At 43.6% G+C, this 22515-nt stretch overlaps 1 protein-coding gene across 1 annotated transcript in view; it reads right to left on the bottom strand.

Moving 5' to 3' along the window:
* Positions 1–6431: 6431 nt before the first annotated feature.
* Positions 6432–22515, bottom strand: part of slc23a4 (solute carrier family 23 member 4) — a 73649-nt gene continuing 57565 nt past the window's right edge. Inside the window, exons 10-13 of the mRNA XM_073057698.1 lie at positions 19833–19997; positions 10874–10982; positions 9838–9933; positions 6432–6928 (exon numbers count right to left, since the gene is read on the bottom strand). Coding sequence (XP_072913799.1) covers positions 6705–6928; positions 9838–9933; positions 10874–10982; positions 19833–19997 — 594 coding nt within the window. The 3' untranslated portion in view covers positions 6432–6704. The remainder of the gene's footprint in view (positions 6929–9837; positions 9934–10873; positions 10983–19832; positions 19998–22515) is intronic.

The raw sequence follows: 22515 nt of genomic DNA on the forward strand, positions 1-22515 counted from the left end.
CATCGCTCATCGCACCCGTGATAACGAGAAGCTATTCGGAAGCCACGTGCGTTCCGTTTCCCCTGGCCTGGGGAGCGGGTGGCTGATAACACCGAAAAGGACTTCGAACTAACAACGGGGAACCAACGTTCCCGATTCAACGGTTTTGCGTCCTAAAAGACTGGGCAAGTTTCTTTTCTCACAAAACCTCTCTCTCTCTCTCTCTCTCCAACCAGTGAAAACCCAGCGGTCCCCAAAGGCTAAAGCCTGCATGAACTTGAGAGACTTTTATATTTCCATCGGACAATATTTTTACCCCTAGACAAAACAATAGAGCTACTTCTTATTGATGATTATTACTATACCCGCGCTTTAGATTGAGTATTGACGACGTATATTATCTGAATGTTTGTATTAACCTTACTTTTGTGCCCCTTTATAAATAAAAACTTTTAAAAATAGTACCATCAGACTTCAACGGACCTCTCTATCTTTGCTGGTAAGTGACCCAGTTACGGGGTTTGTAACAACTTGGGGATCTCGTCTCCGGGATTTGAAACTAAATTGGAGGACCAGTGAATCGGGATTGTAAGTCCAAACTTGGATCTGGTACGCAAGTAACCAGGCGGGAAACCAGCAAAGACGGACATGGAGGAATTTATGGAAAACCCGACTCTGGGGGCGCTAGAAGCGGCCACCAAATCAGACTTGGTAAATTTGGCGAAGGGTTTAAGCCTCACAGAGGTGAGGTCATCAATGAAAAAGCGGGAGGTGCGAAGGGCCATAACTCAGTATTACATTGGGAAGAAGGTGTTTGCAGCGGAGGTATTGGAAAATATCCCTGAAAAGGTACCAGCTAGTGGGACGACTCAGTTGGAGTTGGAGAAATTAAGGTGGGAAAATGAAATTAAGTTAAAAGAGCTGGAAGCAGCCGAGAAGCAAAGAAAGCATGAACTTCAGCTAAAGGAGCTGGACGCAGCTGAGAAGGAGAAGGAAAGAGCTGAGAAGGAGAGGGAGGCAGAGAGAGAGAGGAAACATGCCTTGGAGATGGAGAAGTTAAGGCAAGAGCCACGAAGTCAGGGGTCAGACAGAGAGGAGCGGTTTGATGTTAGTCGGGCGTTGAGGCTGGTACCCCCGTTCGAGGAGACGGATGTTAATAGTTATTTCTTGCTTTTTGAAAATGTGGCAGTGAATCAGAAGTGGCCCAGAGCACAGTGGGTGGCGTTGTTACAAAGTGTGTTAAGAGGGAAGGCACAGCAGGCATATGCGCCGTTGTCCATGGAGGAGGAAGGGGAAGAGAATTATGACCAAGTAAAGGCGGCCATTCTCCGGGGTTACGAGCTAGTACCTGAAGCCTATAGACAACAGTTCAGAAATTTACGGAAAGGGTGGAATTAGACGTATACCGAGTTTGCCCATGAGAAGGGGGTGCTCTTGGACCATTGGTGCACCGCAGAAATAGTGGGCGAGGATCATGGGTGTCTCAGGGAGTTAATTTTGATTGAGGAATTTAAAGGTTGTGTTCCGGAGGAGATCCGGATGTATTTGAATGAGAAGCCGAATAAGTCCATCTCAGAATTTGCTAGATTCGCAGATGAATATGCCCTAACCCACAAGGCAAAGTTTTCCTTGAATAAAAGTTCCCCGAGGGACCGTGGGAACGATCGAGAAAGTCTGCCGGCTGAGGCAGAGGTCCCGCCGGGAGCTAGTGGTAAGGTTGAGGGGGAAAGGCCAGACGGCCAGAGATTTCCGGGCTTGACTTGTTTTAATTGTGGGAAGAGCGGGCATGTGGCGTCTCGGTGCTTTGCTCCGAGGAGGGAGACGGGAAAAGGGAAAGCAGCAGTCCCTATCGGATGTGCCGTGGTAATCAGTAAATCGACAAGAGAGCCCTGGGTAGACAGAGTATGAGAAGGGTCTGAGACTTGTCTGTCACACGGAACTGTGTCTTTGAGGGAGGGGGACCCACCAATTCCCGTACGAATCTGGAGGGACACGGGGGCTGAGCTGTCGTTAATCAGCCGTAAGGTACTCGAGGGTAGTCGAAAAACGGGCATGGTAGTGGTGAAGGAGATAAATAAAAGGATAGAAATGGTGGCCTTACATAAGGTCATTATGGATTGTGAGCTGGTGTATGGATCAGTTGAAATAGGGGTGCCATCAGAATTCCCGAGAACTGACGTGGACGTCCTTCTTGGGAACGATTTAGCCGGGGTTAGGGTTTGGTCAGCCATGACGATGACCCGCCGACCGGTGCGTGTTGAGGCCCCGCCCCCAGCGTCCAAGAGCTATCCCGCATGCGCGGTCACTCGCAGCCTGTCGAGAGCGGCAGCTGAGACCGAGAGCAGTTTAAATCTGGCCAGTTTTGACTTGGCCGAGACGTCTTTACCGACCCTGTGCCACGAGGGTTTAGAGGGTGGGAAAGCGAAGAGTAGTAAAGTGCAAGAGGGTAAGGGAGAAGAGGTAGATCTTCCCTTAAAGAGGGGCAAGGGTCTAGAGGTAGGAAATAAAGATGAGAAACAGATAAAGCTGTTAAAAGGTCCAGAGTTGGACATGGATGATCTGTCTGGTTTGGCAGAACTGTTTGAAGAAGTTGAAAATTCTAAAGGTGTTCCCGATAATGAGATGAGGGCAGTCCTAGATGAAAAGGATGCCACTACCTTGGAGAGGTCTGCTGGGTTGGCAGATGAGGTTGTTTCAGCCCGCGGGGTTGAGTTTACTCCGGAAGGGAGTTGCCCAGAGAGTAACTGGGAGGAGCAAGGGAATTTGGAATTTGAAAAAGGTACGGGTATTGAAAGCCTGGAAGAGGTCAATGTCCCGTTTGAGTGTGTCCAAGATGGGGATGCACGTGGTCCTGAACCTAGTAACGGAGCTCAGAAAAAGTCTGAGGTATTTGATTCAGCTGAATGAGACGGCCGTCCTTTTGGGTCAGATAGACTGGGTTCAGTGAAGAAAGGGTTAACCTTGGTAATAGGGGGAGGTGAGAGTTCTCCGGGGTCTGAGCTCGAAGGTGTGGTGAAACTTAAAGCGGAACTCGAAAATGGGAAGATAAATATGATTATTGAAGGAAACAGAAAATTTGTAGTTCCCAAATCGAATGAAGAAATTTTAAACCCTGCAGATCGCTTACAGATTAAGCCGGGAGATGCCGGGGCCCCCCACCCTATTGTTATTCCAGAATGGGGTGTGACGAGGCAGAATCTGAAATGCTGCTTGAACAAAGAGTTCGAATTCAAAACTAATAGCCTGAAGGGTCCTGAAGAGAAAACTAGCAACTTGCGTAAAATTAAAGAATGGGGTGGAAATTCAGAAGATGGTCTAAGTTTGGGACACGGTGTTGATAAAATAACCCCTATGAACGAGGCGGGCGGGAGTTTACCTCGCCAAACTACCCGGGTTCCTCCCGTAGGAACTCGCCGGAAAAGAGACGACGGTTAATGAAGGGCGCCATTTTTAAATAGCCCAGCCGGTTGTACGGGATTTCAGCAAGGCACGTGAATAATAAAGACAAACCCCTTGGAAGCCTGCCTGGCTCCCCGTCGGGGATCACAACTCGTTAGATTTGTTAAAAAAAATATATAAGTGGTTATTAAGTTGAAATCTGATGCTATAAGACTTTAGTAAGGTACAAGATGTTAAGCTAGTAAAGGAAGGGACACTGTAATCGTTAACTGTTTAGATGCTGAATTAAATGTATAACTGTATGGCTCTGTAGTTAAAAGAAAAGCTTTTGTATTGTGTTAGATTCTAAAATCCTGTAAGACTCTGTACGAATCCGTTTTAACCGCTGGTAAAAACGTTTTTAAGAGGGGAGGTGTTATGACCGCAGCCCCCTCCTTTGTGAGAATCACAAGAGCCCTAGTGGAGGGGGGGGTCAGTAGACCCAGGAAATGGGAGAGCGATGTGCTGGATGCCTCGTTCCCCCCAGAGATGCAAAATAACGCGACATTGGCCATTGTTTCTTGGAGACACCTTTGTGGATTGGGGACTAGGCTACATGCACCCCTCGGGCAATGTGGGCTGGAGATTGCATCACCCCACCCTGATTGACATCTACAACCCTGCAAGTCAAGATAAAAGAGGGGCTGCAGGGGGCAGTCCCCTAGCGACGCACCAGAAGGAGACACCATCGCTCATCGCTCCCGTGATAACGGGAAGCTATTCGGAAGCCACGTGCGTTCCGTTTCCCCTGGCCTGGGGAGCGGGTGCCTGATAACACCGAAAAGGACTTTGAACTAACAATGGGGAACCAACGTTCCCGATTCAACGGTTTTGCGTCCTAAAAGACTGGGCAAGTTTCTTTTCTCACAAAACCTCTCTCTCTCTCTCTCTCTCTCCAACCAGTGAAAACCCAGCGGTCCCCAAAGGCTAAAGCCTGCATGAACTTGAGAGACTTTTATATTTCCATCGGACAATATTTTTACCCCTAGACAAAATGATAGAGCTACTTCTTATTGATGATTATTACTATACCCGCGCTTTAGATTGAGTATTGACGACGTATATTATCTGAATGTTTGTATTAACCTTACTTTTGTGCCCCTTTATAAATAAAAACTTTTAAAAATAGTACCATCAGACTTCAACGGACCTCTCTATCTTTGCTGGTAAGTGACCCAGTTACGGGGTTGGTAACAGTATATAAATTAGGATGAATAGTTTCATTGTCTGTTGATGTGGAATCAGAACCTGACAGAGCCTTTTAATAGAGAGGAGCATCTTGACACTTATACAGAATGACATACAATGAAAGTGCTGTTTTCAACAGGTTTGATACTCCTCACCTTTAAGCAATTTTTCCTGTTGTGTCTCTTTCAATTCATGTCCTTTTTGAATTGCTATTATTCAGAAACTATGATAATATGGGTTATATTCTAGGAAACAATCAGGCACTGAAATTTTTGCTTGAAGGTCCAAGTTACATGATTGATCATGTTTCTAGTCATCTCCCCTGGCTTCACAGTATCTTTCCTGTTTCAGTTATGTTCTGGAGAGGTTTTGGGGTATCCTTGACACAAAGCAGTCAGTCCCTGTCACGCTTAAGTGAGTGTAAAAGTGGGGAAGAGATGATCTTACAAGATGAGGATGGGTTGAAGGCTGCTAACTTCACTTGTCCTGTGTTTTATCACAATCCAGGTAAGCAGTGAATCCTGGAAGCTGCTCTTCTTCGTACAAGCTCCTGACTCGACAAGATCTGCAGTCCTCTGGTCACTCACTGCAAGAAATCCAAAAGCTCTCTTACTCCGTCCATCACTGTCCATTGTCCAGGGTCATTCTTGTAAAGAGGGCATTGGCAGAGTGACCAAATGAGTCACGCAGGACAGACTGGGCCATGTAGTTGATGTCCTCTGCAGCAGACTTGCAAGATTCTGAGATTCAAAAAATGGATCTGCCTAATGTCTGTCCAATGCTGCGGGTCTTTATGGTCTGGGAACTTAGAATTACGAAAGGACAAAAGGATTGTGAATGGCAAATTCTGAAACTGAAGTCCACAGTTTTATGCTTATTATATCTAACCTGGTTCATTGCTGCCAGTGTGGTTAAGTCAGTTTATTTAAAATTCTTGTGTCTCACCAATGAAAGACATGTGAGCTGATTTGAACCAATTACAAAGAATAAGCAAAATTGGCAGCTTTCGTGTTGACTGTACTCTTTTCCTAGATGCTCCCTGGCCTGCTGAGTTCCTCCAACATTTTGTGTGTGTTGCTCAGATTTCCAGCATCTGCAGATTTTTTCTTGCTTGAGCTTTCACTATTAAGCTGGCCCAACAAGTGTTTCTGTATACAGCTGTATATAGTGGACAATGTCAGCCTGCAGATGGTAACAGCAGCAATGTGTGGGTTTTGGATCATCCTGTACTTTGGGATAGGCAATGAAATGTTCGAGCCTACTTTTCTCCTTTTGCAGGCACGTGCAATCTGTCATGAAAAAAATACATGCAAGCATTTTGCAACTTCAGGGTAGGAAGATGGGCAACAGCTAAAAGAGACAATCATGTCACTGTCTACAGTTGAAATACAGCAGTAACAGTATCAGATCACAAAATCTGAGAAGGTCTGGAACAGAATGCAAGCTGTAATTATTAGCATCCTGCACACAAACTAGAAATGAAAGAATAACATCAGTTATTAATTTATTTACACGGAGAAGCTTACCCCAAGGTATTGCTTAATCAAAATCTCTTGAACGATTCCAGTTATTCTCTTTGTCATTAGGTTACATGAATTGCAATCAGATTGTGCTTTTCCAATAGTTTCACATCAGTTTAGGTCAGCTGGATGAATTTCTCTTGTCCTCGGCCATGGGAACTCATTCTAATCGGAAATCCGCACAGGTGCAAATCTTACAGGTGAAGATCTACATTATAAAGCTCCAAGAATAGTTTGCATTGTTACTGATTAACTATCCTGAGTATACAATTACAGATCTTACATATGGAGAGGGAGACAAGCTGTTGAAAATGTTTTATTAATTGTCACAAGAAGAAAGGAATGAGAAAACATTTTGAAAACAATTGAGGGAAGTGGAATGTGGTTATGATAATGAGATGTGGTAGTGATGTTCTCTCATAACCTTGTAACCTCTGGCATTTACTTTTAGAAACTTCTGGAGAATTCTTATTTGTTTCTTTGATGCAGAAGAGATTAAAATTCTATTTTAGGAAAATATGAATGAAATATACAGCAATTCCTCTGAAAATGGTTGATTCAAGTATTTTTCACAATGCATTAAAATTGAGTTTCATTTTGAATTTCAGCATCCACTTTCTTATCCTCCTCTTCAGTAAGTTTCGGCTTTGGCCAGAAGGGGATGTATCTTGTCCAAGCACCAGTGCAACATCTGGAGCCAATGCCAAAAGGTAAGTTGTAGCATTCACTTTCAGTTGCTGCTTTATCACCATCAGCACAGAGAGATTGCTTCCAAGTGACTATACCCCGTTCCTTCTCTGAACCTGAAAAACATTAGACATTATTCTGGCACACAGTCTGTTGATGAACAACTATTGAAATTCTCTCATTGGGCTTGTGTTTATGCATTTTGTAGTGCGTCCATTGCACATGGGGAATGCGTTTTGAGACATACTGATATCGTCTCTGTGCTTTCCCTTTCAGTCAAAAAGACTCTTGGATTGGTGAGGAGACTCAGACAGGAATGTAGATCTCCTGGGTGTTGCTTCTGGAGGATTGGAAGATCTACACACTTGAAATATTGCAGTGCCATGATGTGTATCACTTTCTACGATGTCACCATCTCCCACAACGACCTGGTCCTCACCCCTTTCATTCACTCATCCGGCTTCATGTGCCATAAGTTGCCTGTACCAGGAGGGAATGGGTGCAGGGATGTTGGCCACTGACTGAGGCTTGGAAATGGGAAAGGGAATGTTGTAAAGCAAGAGACGGTGAGAGACGGGTGGAAAATGATCATATGTATCGGGGTGACTAACAGTAGGCTGAGTGCACCTTCACCATAGGGGAGCTGCAGTTCCAGGTGGCTCACCACCACTTTCACATCTGGGTCATAACAGTAGATACAGGTCTTGCCAAGATCTGGGGAATCAATTAAAAGAAAGGAATAGAAAGAATTGGACCACAATGGGGCCAAGAGAAGTGGGGAGTTGGAAACTGAGTTTGGAGAAAGAGGAGAATAGCAGTGGGAGATGGAAATTCATGGGGAGAGAATGAATAAACATATTTCCAAACCAGGAGTTGGGTGGCGGTGGAGGTGGTGAAAAAGAGGAATTGGATCAAACTGCACTGGAGGCCAGAGGATATAATGAAAAGGAAGCAAGGCTGGGAAGTAACTGAGGCCATTTATGGATGGTTTGCTAGAGAGCCCTCAGCGTTCTTGAGATTGAGCCTAGAGCATCATTTGAAAGAGGATTGAAATGCACATTTATAGAGAAGAAATATGGGAAGTTTGGTATTTATTGCTTATTTATTTATTATTACTATTATTTCTTTCTTTTTGTAGTCGCACAGTTCTTTATCTTTTCCACATAGTTAAATGCCGGTGTTGGTGTGGTCTTTCATTGATTATTCCATTATGGTTATTATTCTAGTATGGATTTATTGAGTATGCCTGCAAGAAAATGCATCTCAGGGTTGTATTTGGTAACATATATGTACTTTGATAATAAATTTACTTTGACCTTTGAATCCATTCATTATGCATGGTACTGCAGATATACAATCAGGGAGTGATCATATTACTGTTGGTTATGAGTAACCTGAATGTTATCACTGTTAATAAGCATTAGTACAATTTCAGTGAGTTACTGTTAGATGCTCCGAAGATTAAGCTTCCCTACACATCCAATTTCCCTCTCAGCATTTTTGTCTTTGTCTACTCATGTGTCCATTACAGCTTTCAAACATTTTTTGCATGAGACCTGCCAGAATGACACCAAAAGCAAGGAGACAGAATGACAAGGACTCAACCCTGATGGAACCACCAGAACCTGAAAGGCCAGCCAGAAATCCTTCTGCCTCCACAGATGCTGCCTGACCAGCTGAGTTCCTCCAGCAGTATGCTTTATGCTCCAGATTACAGCGCTTGCCATCTTACATGTCTTCTCCAAAAGAACACCATGAAATTATGCATCATATGTTGTGGCATAGCAACTAATCAGGACCCAAAGGCATCGCCTGAAACTTCGGGTCTCTGCTAAGGCCTTATCTAAGGCCTGAACAGATTAGATATGGCAAAGTTATTTCCCATGGTATGGGGGTCCAGGACAAGAGGGACATGTTGTCCAGGACAACTTCAGGATTGAAGGGTGTCCATTTAGAACAGAGAGACAATGAAATTACTTTACTCAGAGGGTGGTAAATCTGTGGAATTTGTTGCCACAAGCAGCTGTGAAGGCCAAGTCATTGGGCCCATTTAAGGCAGAGATATATAGGTTCTTGATTAGCCAGGACATCGAAGGGTATGGGGAGAAGGCAGGGGAGTGGGGATGACTGGAAGAATTAGATCAGTCATGATTGAATGGCGAAGTAGACTTGATGGGCTGAATGGCCTATTTCTGCTCCTATATCTTATGGTCATATGGTCTTACTACTGCTGTACGTGTAGCTCCAGCAACACAAGCTGGATCCTGACCACAGGTGCTATCAACGCAGGGTTTGCATCTTCTCCCTGGGACTGTGTGGGTTTCATTAGGTGCTCTGTTTCCATCCCACTTTCTGAAGTCCTGCTGATAGGTCACTTGTCCCCCATAGATTCTCCTCGAGGAGGTGAGTAGTGGAAAATCTAGGAGGAGTCCATGGAAATGTGTCGGATTGCAGGGAAATTAATGGTGGAATGGGATTAATGGTATTTTCCGTGGATTTGTATGTGGTGGAGCAATTTAACTAAATGAATGCCCAAATAGCAATCTAAAGGCCGGTGCCATGGTGATATCTGCAAATAATACAGTTTATGGTCAGTGCCACAGAGGTCTGAATGAACTCTGGTGACTAAAGTTTGTGTGAAAATGGTTAGAAAACAAATTGAATGTATCTGCCAAGCAAACACGAGGAAATCTGCAGATGCTGGAAATTCAAGCAACACACACAAAATGCTGGTGGAAGGCCAGGCAGTATCTATAGTCGATGCCTCCGCCTGAAACGTTGACAGTGCTTCTCCCTATAGATGCTGCCTGGCCTGCTGCGTTTCGCCAGCATTTTGTGAATGTATCTGTCTCCCACTGTAGAACAAGGCTGATTTCACTGGAAATAAATGCAAGCTAGAATGATGTTACTTCCTCTGCGTCCCTCTCCCTGTCCATGTCAATTTCATCCCCTTCATCCCAATTTCATTACCACAGGTCTAACAGCATTATAATTTCATTGTTTTAACAGAGTGATGGAAGCTTACCTGGTATGGTGTTATCCAGAAAAAAACCTAGAAATCCTCCAACAAACATACTGGTGGTTAAAAGTACCCGGATGACTTGATCTATTGGAACTACTCCTGCAAAGCAGAATGTTTAGATTAATTGTGTGTGCACATTACAATTTTCATGGAACAACTTTGAGATTAAATAGAATTCCCCTATTTTTATACAGTAAAGAAATGCTTTAGCCTTGATGGGATTGGAAAAGATATGGAGAGACAGGGAATGTGGTTCTGCTTGCATTTACAGTTGGTTAGAATCCGTAAGTCCATAAGGCTACAAGGCATAGGAGCAGATTTAGGCCATTCAGCCCATCTAGTCTGCTCCATCATTCTATCACGGCTGAAATTGGATCCCACTCAACCCCATACACCTGCCTTCTCGCCATATCCTTTGATGCCCTGTTGGATCAGGTAACGATCAACTTCCGCCTTAAATATACCAATGGTCTTGCCCTCTACCGCAGCCTGTGGCAGAGCATTGCACAGATTCACTACTCTCCGGCTAAAAAAATTCCACCTTACCTCTGTTCTAAAAGGTCACCCCTCAATTTTGAGGCTGTGCCATCTAGTTCTTGACACCCCACCATAGGAAACTTCCTCTCCACATGAAAGGAATAGTGAGTCATCAGAGGAATGAGCGAAGAGGCCAGATAAAGAAGAACTGTGTGATCTTGGATGTACTAATGGACATTTGCCTTCACAACTGGAAGCTGAGTTCTCATCCTTCTGTTGTAAAGCATCTCACATAAATGCAGAAAACATGAATCCATTTCCCACTGGTCCAGATCACCTAAACTATGTCAATCTGCTCAGGTTCCCAGCCTGGGGTCCATGGACCCCTCTGTTAATTGTAGGAGTCCATGGCATTAAAAATAGTTGGAAACCCCGAGTAAATGAATACTTATTGGCAATCTCACTTACAGGTCACAAACTAGCAGGAAAATAATGTTTTTCAATCAATTTATTTGGATAAATACAGACCTAGACACAAACTTGGACAATGGTATAAACCTACCTGTTTGTATAGAATCTGGATGCTGATTAAACCAGTTGGGAATGGCCAGGCCAGCAAACATGGAAAATCCAAAAATAAAGATATTTCTTGAAGAGTTCATATCCACAAACTAAAGGGGGAAAAAGGAATAGCGATTAAAGGAAATAATGGGCTTTATCCAAGGGTTCAACGTTCTCAATATGCTCTGACTTTTAATATGGCAAATTTTAACTGAATCAAAAACTCTTCAATCATCGCACAATGAAATGGGAATATAAAGTGTCAACATAACAAGGCATTCTATATCAAACGATTCTGCTGTTTGTGGGTTAGAAATTCAGCCATGCAACGCCTATTTTTCAGATGTAGATCGGTCTCTGACGTGCTGGGCTGGGCAGGGATTGAGATGATGGAGGGTTGGAAGTGCGTCATCTACCACGTTTACTGAAGACCAGAACTTCAGTATGCACAGCTCACATCCAAAACAGGTATGAGGTACTTTCTCTACTTTCCTCAGGGCGGATTCTGGCTAATGAGGCCTGCCTGGGAACACAGGTATGACAGGAGGTTGGTAACCAGTCAGATGGTGGGCAACTTCTGAGATGATTGCTCCTTCCGCCATTCACACGGAGCTTCTGTGCAGTCCCAGTGCATGAGCTTGAGGTTCTCAGTACCGTCCTGAATGCTTCTTGTCCTGTGTCAGGGACTGCCAGGAGACAGGGAGGATATTGCACTTCTTCCAGGAGGTATTAGGCACATTCTTGAATCTTTGTTCTGTTCACCCGGTACCCCCTCTCATGAAAGAGCTGGGAATAAGGTGCCTGTTTTGCGAACAAGGTGGCCTCCCTGCTGTATCAGGCTAAGACTCAGGGACCTATCCCTGAGGGCTCTATCCCGTGAAGTTGAAGGACTTTACAGTTAGCAGTGATGGAGTTTCTCCAGTAGCTTGAGAGGGCTGCTGTAATGATCCATGAGACCTGAATCTCCATTTGTTCATTTCCTCAACTGACTGAAAGCTGTGGTTAGGCAGAGAAGGAGTTTCTCATCATCTTAGCCATAAGGAGGCAGAGCGGAAATGCAGATCGGCATCCAATCCAACAGACAGCCCTTGAAAATGCTACGTGCTGCACTTTGAGCAATAAAGTTCTTTTAAGACAAACATATTGGAATCTGAAGCTGAGTAGAACAGGAGTTAATCCCATATTGAAAGACTGCCCTAGGTATTAGCCAGTCACTACAAGTGCTACATGGGGGAAGAATGGGGCAGCTAAGCTGGGAAGCTTTGATGTCGAAAGCTGCCTGTTGAAATTTCATGGATCAGTCTGCTGTTAGTATGGACTAGTTTCAGTGTTACCTGGAGGCAGAAACACCCCAAAACTCCAAGACAGATGATGCAGCATTCTACCTGCTCCACAGCCAATATTCTCTGAAGAACAGTCACTACAGAACTGAGAATTATGCAGCAGTAGAGATTAAACCATTCAAAGCCTCCCAGCTGAAAACTGTTCACCCCTCTGAAATCACCCATGATTTGTCATCAACATGTTTTAGCAAAGATAACCGCTGCCTTCTTTTCTCAGCAACCAATCATCTCCTTAGGCTGCCCTCTTCACCTTTACCTTTCAAGTCCCAAAATATGAAGGGCTCGTGAACTTAATTTCCCCTAAGGTTTGATAAGCAATTCTGATACCCACCATTCCTGAAACCAGTTGGACACCTTCAATGACAAGTACACCCTTTCTTTGGTAAAGACACCCAAACTGTGCATTTGATGTCTCAGAAAGACCTGAACAACAATGGACATTTATTGAGAGTGTTCCAGAGATCCAGATAAACACACCCACTAGATCCTGCTTATCCCTTTCACTAGCCACATCCCCATAGAACTCTCATACAGGGGTTCCCAACCCAAGTCCGTGGACCCCTTGCTTAATGGTATTGATCCATGGCATTAAAAGGTTGGGAACCCCTACTAGAGTCTCATAGGTTAGTCAAATGTGATTCACCTTTTATAAATCCAGGCTGATTTTATATAATTCTATTACAGTATTCTTTTCAAAGGGTATTATACCCTTCACTATTGCATTTTGTCATTTTCCTTACCCCAGTTATTAGGCCTACAGGTCAATTGTTCCCAACTTGCTTTCCCTCTCCTTTCTTAAACAATGGGGTCACATTTACTACTCTCCAGCTCACAGAGAAATTCCAGGATCTATAAAATCCTGGAAGAGGACAACCAGAGCATCCACCTTTCAAAAGCCACATCCTTTAAAACATTGGAAGGAGTTACTGTATATTTGGACCAGCAAGTAGTACTTGTAATATTGGGTTTGCTCAGGTGAGCTGAGAGGAACAGGAGAAATACCATGATCCTTGCAGACTTTAACAGACTGGACAAATCAAGGTTATCGTACTAAGCAAGGTGAATCTGGGATGGACAGCATCTAGTCCTTGGGATGTAGCACTTTTCAATTTCACAAATTTCTCTGGAAGTGTTTATTAACTAATAGTTTCTCCAGGTCCTTATTCTCATTTAACCTTTTAACCTTATTCTCATTTAACCTCACTCGTTAGTGGGGGAGAATTTGTTGCCGATTCACAAGTCGGAGAACTTGGACGAGAAAGCAACACAGCAGACATTATCATCACAATCAGTGAGCCGTTTTGTTATGTCTCCCCAATCGCTGCGAAAGGGAGACACATCTCCATCCCTTTACTGGGGAGCGAGCGAGCCTGCGGTTTGTCAATTGTCGGGGTGAACTATTAGTTTTTGTCGTACTGAAGACCATGGTCTCTGGTGGGGGCTTTGCTATTGCTTGCTTGGTGGGTGGAGGGGGCTGATGCTTTATTTTGCTGGAGTAAGTTGGGGAGGGGGAGGGTTGTTGCTTTGCTGCTGCCAGTATGTGGGTAGGAGTGGGGAGGCTCTGGGGTTCTAATGTTTTCACTGGCACTCATCCTTTGGGGCACTCCTCTGTTTTTGTGGATGTCCGCAAAGAACAAGAATTTCAGGCTGTATATTGTATACATTTCTCTGATATTAAATGGAACTATTGAACTATTGAACTCAGTGCTACAGCAATCTCTTGCAACTTTATACAGCTCTTCCTAGTATTTAATATTTACTTTAATTTTGTTTGTCTGTTAAAAGAATATATATTTTTTCAACTTTTTTATTATTTATTTAAATGTTAATCTCTGCCTGTTACTGTCATATATTCATTATTAATCAACCACAGCCGATTCTCCTTTCATGGCTTCATGGTTTTGCTTGTTTAGATTGAAGGCCTAGGTTTTGTGTTGTCATTTTATGGTTGTTCTTGTCCAAGGATTCACTGACAAGAGAATGATCAGTCAGCCCTTTGTCATTGCACAAGGAAGATCAAAGTAGCTTATATTAAAATCAGAAATTTCTGGGAACGTATGAGTAGTGATTGATAAGTTCATGGCCTAAGGTAGAAGGAGTCAATTTTAGAAAACCTAGCAGATTTATTTTTCACCATAGTCCCCTCCTACATGTACACACTTAGTCCAGCGGTCATGGAGCATACAGATCCCTTCTTTGTAGAAGTGGTCCACAGCAGGGGTGATTGATAAGTTTGTGGCCTAAGGTAGAAGGCGATGAGTTAGTAACTTCAAACTTTCTGCATTATCACTGAAAGAGTTGAACTGCATGTGCATGTAATGAGAGTGTCTTGGACCTCCAGGTGGTCCACAGCAGGGGTGATTCATAAGTTCGTGGCCTAAGGTAGAAGATGAGTTATACAGCTCTTGTTACATGCATGTGCAGTTCAACTCTTTGAGTGAAAACACAGAAAGTTTGAAGTTAATAACTCATCTCCTTCTACCTTAGGCCACAAACTTATCAATCACCCCTGCTGTGGACCACTTCTACAAAGAAGGGATCCGTATGCTCCACAACCGCTGGACTAAGTGTGTAAATGTAGGAAAAATAAATGTGCTAGGTTTTCTAAAATTGACTCCTTCAGGCAACAACTATGGCATGAGAAGCAAAGTTAGCATTGAATGTCCTATCCAGAGGTGCTCTCTAACCTGCTGAATGCTTCCTGTATTTTTCATAGTTCAGATTTCCAGTATCTGCTCTAATTGATTTTCCCTGACTCTAAGATACCCTGGTTGCTTGACATGCAAAACATTCAAAAATAATCCAGTAATTAAATTTCATTATAATTTCAGATTTTATTTGTCTAATCTGAATGTAGGTTAACGTCTAAAATGCTTATGGCATTTCTCCTAGTATATACAACTCTGATTCACTGAGTTATGTCACACCAATATTACTAGTACAATTTGGTGGTTCATCATCAACTCCTGCCAATGTTTTGTGTCTTTTGCCATTCCTAAGCCTGATTCAAAGTGTTTCTAGTTCTTCACTGTGACCTGTTGATCATGATCATTCTCTACATGGGAGAGAGAGAGTCCTATGATAATTATATTACCCCTGACACATGCATCACAAATTTTCTGATTTGGACCACACCCGATATTAAGATTTTGGTTGTCTTTAAATAAATGGTTATGAATGTTTATTGCTGATTGCTGTACGTGTATGCCAAGATCATGCCTCATCACTGCACTGGTTCCCTCCCCCTTCCTTGCTGCCATGCTTCAGAAATGGCAATGAGATCTACCAATTTCAATTCTAGTGTGTTTCTAATTCATTTACCTTTTTGCAAATACTGAAGGAGGTCAGATACAATACCTTTAATTTTATCACTAGCATTTTCTATACTTTAATAACCTTTACTAACTGACTTTGTGTGCTTGACATCTACTTAGTTCTCTGAGTCCTGATGAAGGGTCTCGGACTAAAACATCGACTGTACTCTTTTCCATAGATGCTGCCTGGCCTGCTGAGTTCCTCCAGCATTTTGTGTGTGTTCCATTTCCAACATATGTAGATTTTCTCTTGTTTGTACTTCTTCACTCATTTCTTTTCTAATTTCCCCTACCTCCTTTATTTCTCTCATTCCTGAATTTCCTTTAAGGTTCCCTTCTCCCTGCCAGGCTGGTTTAAACTCTCTTTCATAGGGCTAGCAAACACTTCAGCAAAGGTATTGGCCCTAGTCAGCCTTCGCATTCAAGCTAACCCTGAGCCTTCTGAGTCGTTTATTGCTAATCTACCCACTTTCTCCACTCAACTGACATATGTGACCTGCCTAATGGAATAGAGTACAGAATCCTAGCAGAGAGAAGGCCGTCCAACTCTTTCAAAGAGCTGTCCAGTTTAGTTATGTATCCCACCCTTCCCCCAGTACTCTGTAAATTCCCCTTCACAGACAGAACCAGGTGTCTTTTGGAATTTGTTTCCGATGTTTCTTCCAATAATGTCTTCCAAATTTTAATCAATCTGTGTGTAAAGAGATCTCTTCTCATTTCCAAGTTTTAGTTAGTTTCACCTCAAACCACTTGTTATAAGAAATGTTTCCATTTTTACCAATTATTTTTTATCAATTTGAATATTCCTATTAGGTTCCCTTCTCACTTTTTCTATTCAAGTCAATCAACTTCAGCTTCTCCAGCCTCTCTAGGTAATTGAAGTCCAGCATCAGTGATCTCATCCTGATGAATGCTCTTTGCACCTTCTGCAAGGCTTTATCCATTCTCCTGAAATGTAATGTCCAAGTTGCACAGTCTGTTTTTCTTCCAAAGTGCAAGGGTTTGCATTTAATTGCATTAAATTATGTCTATCTGTCAGTTTCATTGTTTGTCTTTCTGGTGTCTCCTACCACGTACCTCACTAATGCTCACATTGGCATGTTTAGTAGATCCACAGATTTGTCTTCCCTTTGCTATAGACAAGGCTATTCACATATAGTAAAGCCTTGTCAAGCTCCTTCCTGTTAAAGCTGGTGCTGGAGAGACAGGCAGGAAACAAAACCCCTAACTGATCTATTACACTTTTTCTGGACTACAGCCACCGCAATCTGTAGCCTGTAATTTCCCTTTGGGAGCTGGACTTTTGAATCATCTGTGAGACCTCCATTTTTGCGCTGTGCTGAAGGATTCAGCAAACTGGTCTCTTGAAAATGCAGGTATGGCTGCAGCAGCCATTGCTGGAGCAGACTTGTGGCCAGATCAAAATGGTGGGGCCCGGGCCCAAGGGTTAAAAATGAACTGATGTTTGGCTGAATTAAGAGACAACTAGATTAAATAGATCAAGGCATCAAGGCTGATGGCTAAGGACAAACTCCTTCAGATCACTATTCCACAAGGTTTACTCACCTCAGCACTGAACTCACTCTAAGCTGTGGCCTGCAACCATTAGAACTCCACTCAGCACTGAACTGGGCCTGTGGCTGTGGCCTGCAACCATTAGAACTCCACTCAGCTCTGAACTGGGCCTGTGGCTGTGGCCTGCAACCATTAGAACTCCCCTCAGCACTGAACTGGGCCTGTGGCTGTGGCCTGCAACCATTAGAACTCCACTCAGCTCTGAACTGGGCCTGTGGCTGTGGCCTGCAACCATTGGAACTCCCCTCAGCACTGAACTGGGCCTGTGGCTGTGGCCTGCAACCATTAGAACTCCACTCAGCACTGAACTGGGCCTGTGGCTGTGGCCTGCAACCATTAGAACTCCCCTCAGCACTGAACTGGGCCTGTGGCTGTGGCCTGCAACCATTGGAACTCCCCTCAGCACTGAACTGGGCCTGTGGCTGTGGCCTGCAACCATTAGAACTCCACTCAGCACTGAACTGGGCCTGTGGCTGTGGCCTGCAACCATTAGAACTCCCCTCAGCACTGAACTGGGCCTGTGGCTGTGACCTACAATCATTGGAACTCCCCTCAGCACTGAACTGGGCCTGTGGCTGTGGCCTGCAGTCACTGGGCTTCTGGGCCAACTTCACTCATCTCACCACTGAACAGGCTTTGTGGCTGTGGACTCACATCTGGGGAGTCCGTGCTCAATATTCCGCTTGTTATTTGTTTGCTTTTTTTATTGCTTGCATGACTTGTTCTTTTTATTTGCACATTTGGTGTTTTGACGGTCCTTGTAGAGTGGGATTTTTTAATTGTGCTTCTTTGTTTCGTGGCTGCCTGGATGAAGATGAATCACAAGCTTGGATATGGTTCACAAACTTTGAGAATAAATGTACTTTGAACTTTGAACTTCTCAACTTCATAATACTCAAAATAATTTAAGCTAGTAAGATACTGTTGGGGTGCAGTCGCCATTGTAATGTTTGAAAGGCAGCAGCCAATTTATGCATAGTAGGTGCCAAAATACAAAATATTATTCATCTAACGATTTTGGTAATATTCACTGTGGCTAGAGAACAGGCCTGGATACATGCAATAACTCTTCTGCAAAATAACGCCACAGGATTAATATTCTGAAACAGCAGACAGTTCTGCGATTTTCATTACCTCCTACCAGATAAACTGCTCTTCTGACAATATGGAACTCTCTGAGTACTGCTCAGATCTCTGGCGTGGAACTTAAACCTATCTCTCTCTGAGGTGGGAATGCTACAGAAGAGCCACAACTAACAGGAAATGTGATGCTCCAGGATATCTGTCCAGTCAGAAAAGCAACCTTTCATCACCACTCTGCCAAGGGAATTTGTACCCAAGTTACACCTGTTCCTGTAAACTGTTTTCCAAGTTAATACAGTATAGTACTTCAAACAGCATTGAAGTACTACATATTGATGCTCTCTTTGCAAAATCTTGCTAATTCAACTATCTTATTCAGATTCCTGGTACGTGATTTGACTTTCATTGCTTTTCCATGTGAGAACGAATTCTGTTTTGTCTAATAGTTATAACCTATAATAGGTTATCTCACCTTTAATAGCTTCCCACAGTTAGATATACAGTATGCTATCTCATTAGCAGGTTTATATGTAATTCCCTCTTTTGGCAAGGAGGTGCATATAAATCCGTGCTCAGGCTCCACTCTATATCTAAGATGGATTTCAAAACCATAGACAAGAGCTCTGTTCCCTCCATCCTGTTACCTATCAGCAATATATTTGGGGAAGATGACTTGCTAGCTTTGAATGACACCAACCTATTTAGCTCTCTTTATATATTCTTTTATTTTATCCAGTATATCCATGCCTTCTTCCTCTGGTTAGTCTCCTTCCGTTAGTCTGGTGAGACCATGGGTCTGCGCCTGGAAAGTCTACTGGAGTCTCCTCTCCAGGGCACAGGTTGTATGGAAGACCAGCAGTTGCCTATGCTGCAAGTCTCCCTCTCCACGCCACCGATGTTGTCCAAGGGAAGGGCAAGGGCTGATACAGCTCGGCACCGGTGTTGTCACAGGAGTTGCCAGAGTGAGGTTGAAGGCAACGTCGGACTGCCTTAGGGACTCCAGCTCCGGATTTGTCCTCAGGGTTTACTCCCGAAGCCTTTCCCATGAGTGGGTATGGCCGCAAGGCAGCGGAGGTTTGAAATCAGAGTTTTCCCTCTCTTCGATGGACTGCTATCCCAGGCTGATGAGCTCCATCTACCCAAAACACCGGTTTTAAGGTGCCAGGACCCGCCTTTGCCCCTTCTCCCATCAGTAGAGACAGTTCTGTTGGGCTTAGACGCTAAGCCACACAAGAAGACCAGGAGTGCCTCTAGTGCCATAATAAGGCCACAGTGCCATATCTCATTAAGTGACAAGCAGTTGTACGTCAGGATCGGAGTCTGGAGCTGACTGGCTCTGGCACATCCACCGAGAGACGTCCACCAGCAGGTGTTCTGTAGCTGCATCATTTTCAGCTGAAGTTAACAGGTGAACTTCAGACTAATAATAATAATAATAATAATGGAATTTGCACCTCATTTACTTGTAAAACACTGGATTCTGTTCTTCGGGTACTGCCCTTATCTTATCTCCATTTCTAATTAATGACCTGGTGAATGGTGGCCGAGGGCAGTGAGCACATTTGCACCCTTGCACCAAATGGACGTTATTCCGAAACTGAAAATGCAGAGCCCTTTGGTCAATTGGAAAGACTGAACATTGTACCTGCAAATTTGAAATTCCAACAGCTGTAATAATGCTGAACATCACCATCAACATTCCACCAATTACTGGTTGTGGGATGGTGCTAAAAATCGCTCCAATTTTTACAAGCATTCCCACACAAATCATTAATAATCCACTGGTGAGAATAACAACTCGGCTCCCCACCTGAAACAAGAACAAAGAGAGAGATTGCACTAGTACACAGTGTACTATTTCAGATTAATACATTATCCATTCCTTTCGAACCTATCCTTCCCAATTTACAATCACCAGTTATACCTTTGAGCTGCATGTTTCAACCTGAGGAGACTGCTCCTAACACACTTCATGTCCTGGCTTTGCTGAGTCGGATTAGTAAATGTTCATCCTGCTGGGCTGCAACTGATTGCCCCACTCATTCTCTCATACAAGCAGTGTGTGCTCAGAGAGGCTGGCTGAAGACTGCTGCTGAGGACTGGTGGGTGATCGTAAGAGAAACCAGGTGCCTCACCCAATGACACAGTACTCGCAGAAACCTGTCGTAAAGGAATCCAAAGACCCACAATCTACTGAGGGGGGAAAATACTCCTTGTCTCAATGTTAAGAACCAGCTGTTTACACAGATAAATGATTCTACACTTCCCCATCAGTCAAAACATCTTCCCTGTACCTGTAAAACGCCACTGAGCCTCACATTTTCCATTGAAGTTGCCACTGATTCTTCAAACCTACTTTTATGGAGAGATCTCTCATCACTACAAATAGTAACTTGCAGGGTAAGTTATTTGCAGACAAATTGGTCTCCAGGAGAGGTAAGGGAAGAGACATGATCCCCTGTGGCCATTCCCCTCAGCATATTGCTGGGGTGGGGTTAGCTATCGGGCTGCAGTTTGGTCACTGGCGCAGTGGCTGGCTTAGAGGCTCAGCAGTGAGAGTCGAAGTCAGGCAGAGTAATAGCGATAGGAGATATTGGTTAGGGGGACAGACAGGGCCTGTGCCTTGACCAACATCGTTGTATCCTCTCTAGCCCCAGGCAAGGTCCTGGAGGACTGGCAAGTAGCTAATATTCAATTATTCAAGAAGGGAAATAGGGATAATCCTGGAAAATATAGAACAGTGAGTCTCACATTAGTCATGGAGAAGTTAGTGGAGGGGATTCTTAGGGATAATATTTATGAAAATTTGGTAAACTGTGGCCTAATTAGACACAGTCAGCATGGCTCTACACAGGGAAAATGGTGTTTCACTAACTTGACTGTTGAGTTTTTCAAGGTGGAGACGACGGCGATTGATGAAGTTAGAGGTATGGATGTTATTGACCTGGATTTTAGTAAGGTGCTTGACAAGTTCCATCAAGGAAGGCTCATCCAGAACATTAGGATGCATGGGATCCATGGTGAATTGGACATTTGGATTCAGATTTGGTTTGTCCATAGAAGACAGGGGGTAGCAGTCAATGGAACTTCTTCTGTTTGTAGGCCTGCATCTACTGGAGTTCCTCAGGAAGCTGTACTTGGACCTCTGCTATTTGTGATTTAAATAAATAACCTGGATGAAAATATAGATGGGTGAGTTGGTAAATTTGCCAATGACACAAAGATCGGTGGTGCTGTGGATAGTGTAGAAGGATGGCAAATGATACTGTAGGAGTTTATAACCATATAACCATATAACAATTACAGCACGGAAACAGGCCATCTCGGCCCTTCTAGTCCGTGCTGAACGCTTATGCCCACTTACTCCCACTGGCCCGCACTCAGCCCATAACCCTTCATTCCTTTCCTGTCCACATACCTATCTAATTTCACTTTAAATGACAATACCGAACCTGCCTCTACCACTTCTACTGGAAGCTCGTTCCACACAGCTACCACTCTCTGAATAAAGAAATTCCCCCTTGTGTTGCCCTTAAACTTTTGCCCCCTAACTCTCAACTCATGTCCTCTTGTTTGAATCTCCCCTACTCTCAATGGAAAAAGCCTATCCACGTCAACTCCATCTATCCCCCTCATAATTTTAAATACCTCTATCAAGTCCCCCCTCAACCTTCTACGCTCCAAAGAATAAAGACCTAACTTGTTCAATCTTTCCCTGTAACTTAGGTGCTGAAACCCAGGTAACATGCTAGTAAATTTTCTCTGTACTCTCTCTATTTTGTTGACATCTTTCATATAATTTGGTGACCAGAACTGTACACAATGCTCCAAATTTGGCCTTACCAATGCCTTGTACAATTTTAACATTACATTCCAACTCGTATACTCAATGCTCTGATTTGTAAAGGCTAGCATACCAAAAGCTTTCTTCACCACCCTATCCACATGAGATTCCACCTTCAGGGAACTATGCACCATTATTCTAGATCACTCTGTTCTACTGCATTCTTCAATGCCCTACCATTTATCATGTATGTCCTATTTGGATTATTCCTATCAAAATGTAGCACCTCACACTTATCAGCATTAAACTCCATCTGCCATCGTTCAGCCCACTCTTCTAACTGGTCTAAATCTCTCTGCAAGCTTTGAAAACCTACTTCATTATCCACAATGCCACCTACCTTAGTATCATCTGCATACTTACTAATCCAATTTACCACCCCATCATCTAGATCATTAATGTATATGACAAACAACATTGGACCCAGTACAGATCCCTGAGGCACACCACTGGTCACCGGCCTCCAACCTGACAAACAGTTATC

Source organism: Hemitrygon akajei, chromosome 10 (genome assembly GCF_048418815.1).
Source record: "Hemitrygon akajei chromosome 10, sHemAka1.3, whole genome shotgun sequence".
NCBI lineage: Eukaryota > Metazoa > Chordata > Chondrichthyes > Myliobatiformes > Dasyatidae > Hemitrygon > Hemitrygon akajei.